The sequence below is a fragment of the Quercus lobata genome, chromosome 12 (genome assembly GCF_001633185.2).
Source record: "Quercus lobata isolate SW786 chromosome 12, ValleyOak3.0 Primary Assembly, whole genome shotgun sequence".
Taxonomy (NCBI): domain Eukaryota; kingdom Viridiplantae; phylum Streptophyta; class Magnoliopsida; order Fagales; family Fagaceae; genus Quercus; species Quercus lobata.
This window is the reverse complement of record NC_044915.1, coordinates 19,066,438-19,081,237: the sequence shown is the minus strand read 5'-3', so window position 1 is coordinate 19,081,237 and position 14,800 is coordinate 19,066,438. Positions and strand designations below refer to the sequence as shown.

General features: G+C 41.6%; 1 protein-coding gene across 1 annotated transcript; it reads left to right on the top strand.

Annotated features, from left to right (window-relative positions):
- The first annotated feature begins 9,564 nt into the window (after window positions 1-9,564).
- On the top strand, window positions 9,565-10,866 carry LOC115970348. The gene is made up of 3 exons (XM_031089993.1): window positions 9,565-10,372; window positions 10,460-10,563; window positions 10,762-10,866. Exons 1-3 carry the CDS (start codon window positions 9,565-9,567, stop codon window positions 10,864-10,866), a joined length of 1,017 nt encoding a protein of 338 aa, XP_030945853.1.
- The last annotated feature ends 3,934 nt before the right edge of the window (window positions 10,867-14,800 follow it).

The following is a 14,800-nucleotide window of genomic DNA, read 5'->3' as shown; positions in this document are numbered from 1 at the left end:
CCCCATTCTCACAGCTTAGTACGACTCCTACCCCATTTGAAGTTGTTGTAGCTAACCCATCGAATCTCATTGTCCATTTCTTTCCTGGGATCTCTGCCACTGCCACCTCACCCGGGATTTCTTCACTCAGTGGGCTTTCTTCCTTTCTTGGGAACTAAGCTAGCAGATCTGCTATGGCTTGGCTTTTGACAGCCTTGGGGGTCCTGATGCCTATGTCATATTGAGAGAACAGGACCAGTCATTGTGCTATCCTTCCCGTGAGAAGGGGCTGGTGCAGGAGTGCCTTTATGGGGTGGGACTTAGTCACCAAAAGGATCTAGTGAGCTGAGAAATACCTTTTCAGCCTCTGGGACGCGTAGATAATTACTAGGCAAGCTTTCTCTATTCTGGGGTACCTGGTCTTGGTGTCTTTAAGTGTCCTGCTTACATAATAAATAGGTTGCTCGCTCCCATAGTTATCTTCCTGTGCTAGCAAGGCTCCTATTGCCTGGGAGTTTGATGCTAAGTACAGCAACAGAGGTCGCCCACGCACTGGTGCTTGGAGGGTGGGCAGATGATTCATGATTTGCTGAATCCTTTGGAAGGCCTCCTGTTGTTCCAATCCCCGGGTGAACTCAGTTCCCCTTTTTAAATAATTTGGATAAACCCGTGACTGAAGCTAACCCAGGCACAAATCTCCTAATATAGGAGACCCTTCCTAGGAAACTTTTGAGCTCCCTCACCGTTGTCGGTCTCTTCATTGTGGCAATGGCTGTGACTTTGGTTGGATCTACACTTATGCCTTTATGATGTACCAGAAACCCAAGGAACTTTCCAGCAGACACCCCGAAGGCACATTTCATGGGGTTTATGCGTAATTTGTACTTCCTGCATCTTTCGAAAACTTGCTCAAGTACCCAAAGGTGTCCTATCCTAGTTTTTGATTTGACCACAATATCATCTACGTAATCTTCCATCTCCTCATGCATCATGTCATGAAAGATAGCTATCATGGTTCGTTGATACGTAGCCCCCGCATGTTTTAGACCAAAAGGTATTACAGTGTAATAAAAATTTTCGATTGGAGTTCTAAATGCCGTTTTCTCTGCATCTTTGGTAGCCATGCGAATTTGGTTGTACCCATTGTACCCATCCATAAACGAGAACATAGAGCTTCCTGCAACTGAATCTACAAGGAGGTCGATATTGGGCAAGGGGAACTCATCTTTTGGACATGCCTTATTCAGGTTGCGAAAGTCCACACAGCAACGGATCTGACCATTTTTCTTTTTCACAGGTACTATGTTAGAGAGTCATTTGGGGTGCTGGATGGGTTTGATAAAACCAGCCATTAGCAGCTTTTTGACTTCTTGAATTATCTGAGCTTCTACCTCGGTGTGAAAGACCTTAGCCGGCTGAACTACTGGTCTTATTCCTAGGTCCACGTTAAGAGAATGAACTACCAATTCCGGGTCTAAACCAAGCATTTCATCATAGGTCCATACGAACACATCTCTATACTTCTGGAGTAAGGCCACCAATTGCTCCCTTTCTTGTGCCATCAGCTGACTACTAATAAAGATAGGCTTCTGGGATCCCAGCTCAGCTCCCAAATTTATTTCCTTTAGTTCTTCCTCAGGCTAAATCTGGGCTTCCTTGACTAGTTCCTCTGGGATTTCCTCTTGGGCCATCATGTAACCTGATGGTCTGGGACCTTTCTGCGTGATACATTCAAGTCCCCGCGCACCTTCACAAGTGATAAATCAACCTTCCCTCGAGTTCTCGCACCACCACACATTCTCGGGATCCTGAAGAGCTGAGCTCCCTCTTTTGCCTTTTTCTTTCCAGAAGGTTTCTCAGATCATGGATGCCCTTTCCTCCTTCTTCTTCTTCTTCCAAGATAAGTGCTCCTGGAGTACCTAGCGTGGGGCTTTCATCATCTGGCTCTAGCTCATCGTAAAACATTATTTCTGCAAAGTTCACTTCTCCCTGGCTGAAAGGGTTGCGGTTGGCAGGGATCCTCACGGGCCTCCCGTTCAATCTCCCTTTAATGCACTGATGGTACGTAGACGGAATAAGGCAGTGTTTATGGAGCCATGGGCGTCCCAATAGTACATGGTAGGATACCTCTGCATTAATTACATGAAACCTTGTCAGGGCCACTATTGGTCCTACTCTCAAGGCCAGCTGCACGTACCCTTCAGTTGATTCCACCAACCCTCCAAATCCTATTATCTCCATGGGAACCCCCAGGATCCTTCTGTCAACTAGGCCCATAGCTTCTAAGGTACTCAAGGCTATGAGGTTGAGTGATGCCCCTATGTCCACCAATGCTCTTCTAACTTGGACACCATTTATAGTGGCCATTAAATAAAGGGGCCAATGGTGGTCAGGATGCTCAACCTCCATGTCCTCATCGATGAAAGTTATTGCATTGGTTGTCTCTATGAAAGCTCGACTAACATGTGACTCTGCTGTGAAGCATCCCATTCCTGAATCTGCTGCTATGCTTATGAGAGACTCTGTGGCCACCCTCTTGCTTCTGGTCCAAATCCCAGTTGGTTGAATAGTGACCTAAACTTGGGATTCTTCTGGAGGGTCCTGACTGTGCTTGGATGGAAGGATCCTTCAGATTCTCCCGCTTCTGTCGAGTTCCCATGGATTACTACCGCTACCATCCCTTTCCCTTTGTGGTTAGGCAAGGGGTTCCTCTGCACTTCTGGCTCCTTCTGAGTAAGCTCCAGGGTTCCTTCTCTTAGCTTTTTATGGAAGAGTCTACGGAGGGTCCAACAATCCTTGGTTGAATGCTTGACATAATTATGGCCTGCAAAACAAAGGGTTCTTCCTTTCTTCTTCAGTTGGCGGCCTGGACATAGTAAATGGCTTAACAACTCCATCTCCGATCAATTTGTCTAGGACATGGTTTAACTCCTCAGCTGTACATAGGATCACTAGTGGTTCCTCGAACACCTTCCCGTCAAGTCTCTTCCTTTTCTCTCCCACTGATGCTGTCATGGCTTGGGATACTGGCATCCTTTTTGTCCTTATAGTTTGTGCTGTCCTTCTAGTTCTCTGTAACAGGTCAGCAAACTGTGCGATGCATAGATTTTCGAGGTTGAGTCTGTAATCAAAAAGCATGTTGGATATACAAGTTTCTACAAGTTCTTTTTTTTCATGGTCCCCATAGCAATCTAGGGACACATCTTCAAACCTTTTAATGAACTGGATGGGACCCTCCCCAGGCCTCTGTCTTACCATCTGGAGGTTTTGGAAAGTGATCTTGTCCTCACCGAGGTAATACTTAGCACAGATTCTCTCCATCATTTCATCCCAGGTTTTAATGGACCCAGATCTCAGCGTGGTGTACCAAGTGTATGCTCTATCCACTAAGGATTTAGCAAATTCTCTTAGACATAGTTCTCTGTCTCCTACGTAGAGGCCCATAGTGTGAATGAACCTACTCACATGTTCCACAGCGCTTCCATTTCTTTCGTCAAAAGGATGGAACTTTAGGGGTTCATACCCCTTGGGGTATGGCTTGCCAAGAAGTTCTGGAGGGAACGGGGGATCCCGAGAGAATTGCTTGGGGATCCCCGAAAGTTTTTCCCTTTCTTGCTCCAGGAGGGCACTGACATTTGCCAGTGTTAAGTACTGGGGGTTAGTTCTCCCTCCCACTGCTGACCCTCCTTCTAGTTGAGTTCTATCTTGGTTACCAACAAAAGGAACATTATCTCTGATTTCCTGTGTCCTACTTTCTTTGAGAATGCGAACTTCTTGCTCCAGATCCTTCAACATCGCTGTCATCGGAGCCATGGCGTCTGGTTCCTGCCTTGCGTGCCTTTGTCCTGACACGACCTCCTGCTCTACCAAGGGTACCTCGCCTCTCTGTCTGGAAGCTACCTCATTTTCTCCCACAGGCTCAGAGGCCGCAGGTGGCATATTAGTACCTTTACTCTTCCTTTGTCTTGGAGGCATGCTCTGCGAAGGGATTACTTCTTCCCTCTTCTTTACCCAGTCTCCAATGAAGTCGCCAAAATGTGAGAGTGCTTTTTCTTTAGCACACAGGCCCAAGGATCCTGGGCCAAATGATTATGGTTTGGTGGACTGGGCCTTGATTCACCGCAGCTAAAGGGCTGTTTAAGAATCAAGTGGTGCACAGGGATATTTGTATTGAATCAACAATCAAAATAGTAAAAATAATGCAAAGCAAACAGTAAATATACAAGGTAATGGTTAGGGATCCTCAAATCAATAAGAAATACTTCATTGAATTTTCTTTATTATGATTACAGTGTGCTCACTAAGACATGATACAAGGTTCAAGTAAGCTCAAAAATTACAGTCTTAGATGGCTATTCAAGCCTCTAAGACTTGCAAAGTTTGATTCTTTTTGAATCCGAGTATGTGCTATAGTGGCTGTTTCTGGAATATAGAGAGATAATTTACTAATTTCTCTAAGTTTTCTTCTCGACAGAACTTTCTCAATGATTTTGTTGTAATTTTTCCCTCTATGTCCTTCTTTGCAATCCTTCCCCCCTTTTTATAGTGTTATTTTGGAGTCCCGGGGAACTATTGATTCCCTTGTTTTGCCAACTGGGTACCAGAGCCTGTTTTGTGCCCATTGCCAAGAAGGTTCAGTTTTCCCTGTTCTTTATTCTTTTTTTCCTTTTAGTGTTGTTTATTCGAAAGTCCATGGCTGACTATCTATTTCAGAGTGCACTGATGTCACATTCTTCACGATTCAACTTTTGGCCGTCCTTCTTCTTTATCTTTTTTCTCAAATGGGCGGAATCCCACTCTACCGGTTCGAAAGTCCTTTGCTACTACTCCCTTTTTTATAGCCCTTCATTCTAGTTCCCCGGGTACCGTCCACTTGCGCTATGAGAAGTCACTCCAGGTTTTCTTCTTTTCTTGCCGGATCTCTGGTACCTGAGAAGGACGTATCCATCATCTGTTTCTTGTATTCTTTTGGCTTTTCCTTTGAGCTGTCTTAATCCTTTCTTGACTGTGCTACACGCCTCGGGAATCCTGAGCCTTTGGTAGCCTCTGAGAATGCCGACTCAGCTTTCTTTTTACGCTGATAATTTTTCAATCTTCTAATCTGGGCTTCTTTTCTTTTTCTTCTTTCTTTTATCATAAGCTTCCGGGCTTCTTTTTTTTCTTTATGTTTTTGGGCTTCAAGCCTTTTGGGCTTACCATTTCTTTTCATTTTTCCATGGCCCCTTGTGCTTATTTCTTTGGGCTTGAGTGTTGTGATTTTTTGGACCTCAACAAGGTGCTGACTAGGATGAGGCAAACTTCAACTGTGGCTTTGTATAAGGCAGAATTTGAAGCTGTCTAACAAAGTCAAAGGCCTTTCTCCTTTATATAGGCTCAGCTACTTCTTGAGTGGTTTAAGGGATGAAATAAGGTTACCTGTAAGAATGCTCAATCCTCAATCCTTGAATGAAGATTTTGGATTAGCCAAGATTCAAGAAGAATATGTGTGGAGCAACAGAAAAAGCATAATGAGTCATCCAGAATCAAGTAACACTTCAATTCTTGGTCTACCTAAGAGTAATGTAGTGTTAGATACTAAACCAAAAATACCAATTAAGAGAATTACTCCTGCTCAAATGGATGAAAGGAGAAAGAAAGGGTTGTGTTATAATTGTGATGAAAAATGGGGGTCTGGGCATAAGTGTAAAAATGTTAAACTGTTTCTTTTAGAGGGGATTGATATAATACCTAGGTTGCAATTTGGAGTGCAAATTACTGAGGTGGATGAGGAAGTGGGCAGTGATCTTAATAAACCAATTGAACAGGAAGAAGATGTGGGAATTACATTGTATGCTTTAACTAGAACTCTTACACCAGGCACTATGAGGGTTAGAGGAAAGATTAATGACAGTGGGTTAGTGTTACTGGTTGACACAGGTAGTACTCATAATTTTGTGGATGCATTAGTGGTCTCTAGTTTATAGTTAAAGGTTGATGTTTCAAGAATTTTGGAAGTTAAGGTGGCTAATGGTACTGTGGTGAGAACTCAAGGTTTTTGTAGTGTACTAGTGTGTGTGCAAGGAGTGGAATTTTGTGTGCAATTTCATGTTTTGGCATTGGGAGGCTGTGATGCTATGTTGGGCACTCAGTGGTTAAGCACCTTAGGTGTAATACACTGGGATTTTCAATTGTTGACTATGAAATTCCATTACAAGGATCAACAGGTTTTGCAGCAGGGTTCAAGTCCCTTTTTAGGCACTTCCTTCATGGATTGTAATCAGTTGCTTAAGGGATCAGTGAGGAAGGGCTTACTGCTTCAAATCACTCCTACAGCTGATGTGGTGTTGAAAGATAGTGTACCTGCAGAAGTGGAGTTGTTATTGCAGGAATTTAGAGAGGTTTTTGAAACTCCTACTTGTTTACCACCTATGAGGGGTTATGAACATCAAATCACTCTCATGGAGGGCTCTCAACCAGTATGCCAGAAACCCTATAGATACCCTTTCTATTAAAAGAATGAAATTGAGAAGATTGTGAGAGAGCTATTGACTGTTGGGTCAATTAGAAACAACACCAGTCCTTTTGCTTTACCTGTCTTATTAGTAAGGAAGGCAGATGGATCTCTGAGGATGTGCATTGACTATAGGGCATTGGACAACATCACTGTGAAGGATAAGTTTCCAATTCTAGTCATTGATGAGCTGGTAGATGAGTTGAATAGAGCAATTGTCTTTTCCAAGCTTGATTTAAGATTAGGATACCATCAAATCAGGATGAAGGAGGAAGATATAACCAAAACAAACTTCAGAACACATGAAGGGCATTATGAGTTCTTGGTAATGCCATTTGGCTTAACCAATGCCTCCTCAACCTTCCAATCCTTGATGAACTAGGTTTTTAAACCTTATCTCAAAAAATTTGTTTTAGTTTTTTTTTAGGGATAATTACACATAACCCACCTGTGGTTTGGGCGAAAATCACTTTGCCTACCCGTAGTTTGAAAAGTATCACTTAACCCACCTGAGGTATGTTTCCGTCACTCTCCGTAACCCACCTCGGTCTCTGCCGTTACAAAAACACCTTTTAACCCCAAAACAGAACATAACGCAAATCAAAACACCCAAAACTCAAACACTTTTCGAGAGAGAGACCCAAGGTGCGATCAGCTTGTTCTTCGTGGTTTAGAGCGTCTAGAGAGGGAGAAAACACTTGTTTTGCATCATCAAAGCTAGGCAAGGTATATGTGACTGTTGTTCATCTGCATTTGGGTTCTTGATGTCATTTTTTATCATGACCCACCCACGTAGTTAGGTTTTGCTGTTCATCTGCACATTAAAATTTTTTTTGTATGTTAAATGTGCATTTTGCTATTTATATGTAGAATCGCTTAGGATGTAGCTAATGTATTGCTATGGTTGTTTATATAATGCATATACCTGAAAGAATCAAGTTTATTTGTCAATGATTGCACTTGTTTGTGAACTGTGGGTAGTGTGGTCCTTATGAATTTGTTGGGAATCTGGTTTTGTATGTGCTTTATGTGATCCTTTGTCCGTGTGTTGTTGTCTTGTTGTCAATTTGTTGGCTTATTGTCTCTTTTGGCTTCTTGTCATTTTCTGCATGTCAGTGTGTAAACAAACTACTTATTTTAATTGCAGATGGTTGACTTCACATTTGACATTGAAATTCATGTTAGGGGATGTTTTGTGGAGAAGCCAATCATTCAATATATGGGTGGGTCTGTACGTTTACTGACAGAGATTGACCCTGACAAGTAGAGTTTCTTTGAAATTCGGGATTTATGCCATTTAGTTGGTGCTCCTAAAGAACACAATAGATATAAGTATTTACTTCCTGAAGGTGATCTACAGGATGATTTAAGAGACATAGAAATAGATGTAGATGTCCTAAACATGACTACCCTTCATAGGGCATGGCCTGCTGAAAAAATCATAATATATACTGACATAGATGTGGAGCCACTAGCAATTGAGTATCCTGATGGATGGGGAGTGGCAGATGGTAGTGTAGGTGGTGATGGAGGGGGAGCGGCAGATGGTGTAGGTGGTGATGTAAGTGGTGATGTAGGTGGTTTAGGTGGTGATGCAGTAAGGGATGAAATAGATTTGGATAGTGATTATGATAAAGATGATGAGAATGATGATGAGAATGATGAAGAAGAAGATGTTGAGGATGTTGAGATTGGTGCAAGAGATGAAGAACAGAATGTTGAAGGAGATGATGATGATGATGATTGGCTAAATGAAGGCCTAGAGGGGGATGACTTTGGTGATGATATATTTGCTACTCAAAACTCAGCTCCACAACCATGTGCTCAAAACTCAGCTCCACAAGGTTCTGCTCCCAATACAGCCCCAGAATCAAGCAATGCACCCCACACAACCCCAGAATCAAGCAATGCATTCCATGCAGACCCTGAGTGGGCTGAGCCAACCCTTGAAGATGTCCTAGTAAGCATGGATGGGTCTGATGATGAGCAGGTACCTGAGCAAGTAGAGTTTAATGCTAAAAGTGACATGAGAAATGTTGTATTGAAGAAGGAGATGAAGTTTCCTAATGCAAAGGTGTTCAGAGCTGCTTTGAGGGAGTATGCAATCAAAAAACCTATTGACATCAAATTCAAGCTTAATGAGAGGACCAAAATATCAGTTCACTACAAGAATGGGTGTGGGTGGAGATGTTATGCATCTTAAATAAGTGGAGAGCTAACATTTTAAATTAAGACCTTGACTGATGACTGTACTTGCCCCAAGTCTTTTAAAAATAGCCAAGCAATATTAGCTTATGTTGCTAAGAGATTCATTGAGGATTTTAGCAAAAATCCAAATTGGGAGGTGAGTGGTGTACACAACCATGTGATGCAAAATTTATCTGTTGACCTAAGTGTAAACCAAGTGTATAGGTCAAAGAGAAAGACAAAGGATTTGATAAATGGAGATGAGCAACTGCAATATGGTGTCCTTAGGTATTATGCACAAATGATAACCACTGTAGACAAGGGGAGTAGGGTTATACTGCAGACAGAAATGGCTGATGAGACTTCCCAGCCAAAATTTAAAAGGATGTATGTTAGGTTCAATGCTCAGAACGTAGGATTTTTAGGTGGATGCAGGTCATTTATAGGTTTAGATGGTTGTCACATAAAGCACAGATTTGGTGGGCAAATCTTATCTGCCACTACCAAGAATGCAAATGACAACATTTTTCCAGTAGCCATGGCTGTTATGGAACAAGAAACTAAGGAGTCTTGGATATGGTTTTTGGAAATTTTTGTTGATGATATAGGGAGGCCAGAGGAGCTTCAATTGGTCTTCATTTCTGATAGGCAAAAGGTATGCAAGTTTTGTTTTGTTCAATTACACTTGAATAGTTTACTTTGTTTGCTGAACTAACTTGTTTTATTTGTTTGTTTGCTTATTTACAGGGGCTTATACCTGCAATAGAGACATTATTCCCTACTTGGAGCATAGATACTATGTGAAACACATCTACAATAATTTCAAAGTTGATCACAAGGGATTGGAGCTAAAGGACGCATTGTAGAGGTGTGTTGCTGCCACAACAGTAAGGGAGTTTGAGAGATGCATGCAGTACATAAGGGATTTTGATGAAAAGGCATATGAGTATCTTGCAAACATTGCACCTGCACAATGGACAAGGTCACACTTCACTACTAGGGCCTTAACAGATTGTTTGGTAAATAATTTGAATGAGTCTTTTAATGCAATGATATTGAAGTCTAGGGACAAGCCTATCTTGGCAATGTTGGAGTGGATTAGGGTTAGACTTATGACTAGGCTTTACACAAAAAGGGAAGGGATACAGAAGTATACTAGAAAGTTGTGTCCAAGCATACAAGATAGGTTGGAGAAATTGAAGGTTGAAAGTAAGCCATTTAGTGCTACCCCAGCTGGCAATTTCCTTTATGAGGTAGGCAGTCAGTATGAGAGGCATATAGTTGATTTGGTGAAGAAGACATGTAGCTGTAGGTCTTGGGATTTAAATGGCATTCCCTGCAAACATGCCATAACAGCCATTTATATAAACATTGAGACACCAAAAGACCATACCTACCCATGCTACTTCAAAGAAACTTATATGGAGATATACAAGGAGGTACTTCCTCCCATGTCTGGCCTGTCAGAAAAGGCTAAGACTGGACAGCCTGCTCCCCTGGCACCTCACATATACAAACCACTAGGCAGACCACCCAAGCAAAGCAAGAGAGCTTCTGATGAGCCTAGGAACCCTTACAAAGCAAGTAGGCTGAACAGACCTATAAGATGTGGGAAATGTAAAAAGGAAAGGCATAACTCAAAAGGGTGCAAGGCTGGCATCACTGGGGAGACACCATGGCAGTGGAGACAGAGACTTCAAAGAGAAAAAGCTATAAGTAATTAGGATTCAAATGGCAAAAAAAAAAAAAAAAACTTGTTTTAAACTTACAATAAACACTGTATTGAAACTGGGTTTGTTGCAGGCAAGGGGAGGGGTGCCTGCACCTCAGCCTGCACCCCAGCCACCATCCCAGCAACCTACCCAGACCTACAACATGATGTCTACCACTCAGCCTTCATCCTCACAGTAAGGAAATTAACCTAGGCCATCTCACAAGAGTACAGGATGGTTCTCTTCCTCACAGCCAGAGTTTCACACACCTAGGGAGACCTGGGATACTAAGTTCTTCACAGGTAACTTAGTTGAGTAACCTCTTTCTCTTTCCTGGATGGTTGTGTAGACTGGGATATTTTTTATCAAGTGGATCTATTTTTTATTTTGTAGCTTTCACATGCAAATAGGAGCACTGGTGGTGTGAGGACTAGAGGACAGCTTGCTGCACAAAGGCCACCAAAAATGAATTCAGTGGGTGGAAAGAGGAAAGAGTAAAGGCAAGAAATGAATGAAGCTAGTGGGTACGCATGCCAGCATTGGGAGTAAAGCTAGTGGGAACATGTGGGCCTTTTTGTTTTTTTGTGAAGACCACTGTTGACTTTTTGTAATTATCAATTAGTGTAAAAAACAATCACCTTGTTTTGAGCAATTATATGTATGTGTATAGATGTGTGTATATATATATATATATATATATGTAGCTGGCCTTGGAATGTGCTTTTTTGTAATTAAGGTACAATACACTCTAGATTGTTATATGGAAGTTGTGGTATTATAGTTTGTATGGAACAATATTTGTCCAAACTAGATTATATGAAAGTTTATTTATTGCTACTACAGATTGTGTCCAAGTAGATTTTTCCAATATAGATTGTATGGAAGTTGTTATTGTGGAATGGTTGTTATGGTATGCGCAGGTAACTGTATGAAACAATATTTGTCCAAACCAAATTATATGGAAGTTTATTTATTGCTACTACAGATTGTGTCCAAGTATATTTTTCTAATATAGTGTATGGAAGTTTTTATTGTGGAATGGTTGTTATGGTATGCACAGGTCATTGATAATTGACCAATACTTCTTTCATTATATGCCCACAGACTAGTGGCATGACCAATATTTCTTTCATTGAATGATTGTTATGATATGCACAAAATACTCAATAATTGACCAATTCTTCATTCATTGACACATCAAAACATTACATCAGTAGGGTAGTGCTATTACAATACAAATTCATCTAACCAATTAACTACTTCAGGGCAACAATCTAGGTCTCTTCACTCCAGAGAACTCAATTGAGTCAAAACACAACAACATAACAATAACAAAAAAGATCCATGACAAAATGCATGCAGACTTCCACATTCTCTGCTTCTCTTCAGCAAACATGGCTTTTTCCTTAGTTTTTGCACAGACAGCTCGAGCCTTTCTCTCCCTCTCCTTGGCTTTGGCTTCCTCTTCAAGAGCCTTTTCTGCCATTTTCCTAGCTTCTTCTGCCGTTTCCAGAGCTGTCATTTCCCTCTCATTGGCAAGTTGGAGAGCACTCTGAAGCCTAGACATCTTCTCTAGAGCCAAAGGTGCAATGCCATTCCCACGAGGACAGATTGGGTTATCAATCCAAATAAAGAAAGGACACTTAGGACCAACCTTATAACGGCTACAACCCAAGAACCTCCTCCCAAAATTGTACAAACTCAAACTTGTTCTCAAAACACAAGTCTGCTCATTACACATATGTCCACATGAACCCGAGAAATTACCACTTGATGAAGACATATCAACATAACACGATTCCTGGGAAGTACAAATTTAGACTTTCACACAATAAGTTCACACTTGAACAAAATCTGAAACCCTAAATCAAGAACAGACACAAATACGTGGGTGGGTCGCGATAAACAGCAGTCACACATACCTTGCCTAGCTTCAATGATGCAAAACATGTGTTTTCTCCCCCTCCAGACGCTCCAAACCACGAAGAACAAGCTGATCTCACCTTAGTTCTCTCTCTTGAAAAGTGTTTGAGTTTTGGGTGTTTTGATTCGCGTTTTGTTCTGTTTTTGGGTTAAAAGGTGCTTTTGTAACAGCAGAGACCGAGGTGGGTTACGGGAAGTGACGGAAACATACCTCAGGTGGGTTAAATGATACTTTTCAAACCACGGGTAGGCAAAGTGATTTTCGCCCAAACCACAGGTGGGTTATGTGTAATTATCCCTTTTTTTTTTAATGATATCTTGGTTTATAACACTTCTTTGTCTGAGCATGTGACTCATTTGAGATCTGTTTTAGAGGTTTTGGCCTTAAATAAACTGTATGCAAAAAGGTCCAAATGCAAATTTACTTGTAATGAAGTGGAGTACCTACGGTATGTCATCACTGGTGCTGGGGTTCACACTGATCCTAAGAAGACTGTTGCCATGCAGCAGTGGTCTACCCCTACTGATCTTAAGTCCTTAAGAGGGTTTTTGGGGCACACAGGTTATTATAGAAAATTTGTTAAGGGATATGGACAGATTGTTACTCCCTTAACTGCATTTTTGAAGAAGGCTGCATTTGAGGAGGCTGAGCAAGCTTTCCAGCAATTAAAGGCTGCCATGGTTCAACCGCCTATGTTAGCTCTTCCAAATTTTGATAAGCCATTTAGGCAAAAGGCTGGGAGTAGTTTTGATGCAGCAAGACAAGCCTATTGCCTTCCATAGCCAAGCTCTCAAAGGTAGGAATTTGGGCCTATCTACCTATGAAAGGGAGTTATTAGCTCTAGTTATTGCTGTCAAAAGGTCGAGAGCTTACTTGGTTAGTAGTCCCTTCATTGTTAGAACTAATCAACAAAGTCTTAAGTACATACTGGAGCAAAAAATTGGTACTCCTACTCAACAGAAGTGGTTTGCCAAATTATTGGGATATGCATTTGTGGTCCAATATAAAAAGGATAAGGATAACCTTGTTGCTGATGCATTTTCCAAAAAAGTTGAAACTGAGGTGGATTTGGCTGTTGTTGGGCCTTCTGATATGGCTGAATCTGCTCATCTTAATTATGAGGATGAGTTATACTTTCAAGGGGGTGTTTTGTGTATGCTTTCCTTTCCTTCCCCAACTTAGTTGAGTGATCTCAAAACAAGCTATGCCACAGATCAGCAGGTGAGAGGTATTCTACAAGCCTTTAGTTCAAGGCAGGCTACTCCTAAAGGTTATTCTCTGTAGAATGGGTTGTTACCGTACAAAGGGAGGATCTACCTAGGCACTTGTGAAGCTTTGAAGGTTGATGTTCTGCACCAGATTCATGACAACCCATTAAGAGGTCACTCAAGCTTTCTTAAGACCTTGCATAGGGTTAAAAGAGATTTCTATTGGCCTGGGTTGAGAGCTGATGTGAGGAAGATGGTCAGAGAGTGTGACATTTGTCAAAGATTGAAGTATGAAACTTGTAATCCAGCTGGCCTCCTGCAATCTCTACCAATACCAGAAAAGCCTTGGAAGGATGTGAGTATGGATTTTGTAAAAGGACTCCCTAAATCTCAGTTGAAGGATGTGGTGTTAGTGGTGGTAGACAAATTTACTAAATTTGTTCATTTTGTACCCTTGTCACACCCTTATTCTGCAGCCAAAGTAGCTCAATTGTATATGCAATATGTCTTTAAATTGCATGGTATGCCTACCACAATTGTGAGTAACAAGGACCCTGTATTTTTACATCACACTTTTGGTAAGAATTGATGAGGTTACAAGGTGTACAGCTTACCATGTCAACAGCTTATCACCCCCAAACAGATGGACAAACAAAGGTAGTCAACAAGAGTTTAGAGCATTACCTAAGGGCTTTTGTTGCAGACAGACCACAATCTTGGGTGGAGTGGTTACCCTTAGCTAAATTTTGGTTCAATACCAATTTTCATGTCTCTCTTAAGATGACACCTTTTGAGGCCTTATATGGTTTTGCTCCACCAAGACTCTTGGATTGCATTCCTGGCACTACTAAGGTAGACAGTGTGGAGGTGCACTTGAGGACCAGACAGTAGCTCATTTCCTTATTGAAGCAGAATTTGGTGGCAACTCAAGAGAGAATGAAGGTTGCTACTGATAAGCATAGGACCATGAGGGAGTTTGCAGTTGGTGATTGGGTGTATCTCAAGATACAGCCATACAAACATATGTCATTAAGGCAGAAACGATTGGGGAAGTTATCACCTAGATTCTATAGTCCTTTTCAAGTATTGCAGAGGGTTGGCAGTGTCTCCTACAAATTGGATTTACCCCCTGAATCAAAACTCCATTCCACCTTCCATGTTTCATGTTTAAAGTAAAGGTTGGGTCAACATGTGGTGCCTTTGCCATCCTTATCACCTATGGATTCAGAGGGCATTCTTAGACCTGAACCTGTTGTTGTTTTACAAGAGAGGACTCGCCAGTAGAGGAACAAGTCTGTCA

Coding starts and splice junctions, on each gene's coding strand:
- LOC115970348 (XM_031089993.1), top strand. CDS start 9,565: ATGCAGTACATAAGGGATTTTGATGAAAAGGCATATGAGTATCTTGCA. Junction 10,373..10,459: donor TCAAAGAGAAAAAGCTATAA/GTAATTAGGATT, acceptor GGTTTGTTGCAG/GCAAGGGGAGGGGTGCCTGC. Junction 10,564..10,761: donor ACTCAGCCTTCATCCTCACA/GTAAGGAAATTA, acceptor TTTATTTTGTAG/CTTTCACATGCAAATAGGAG.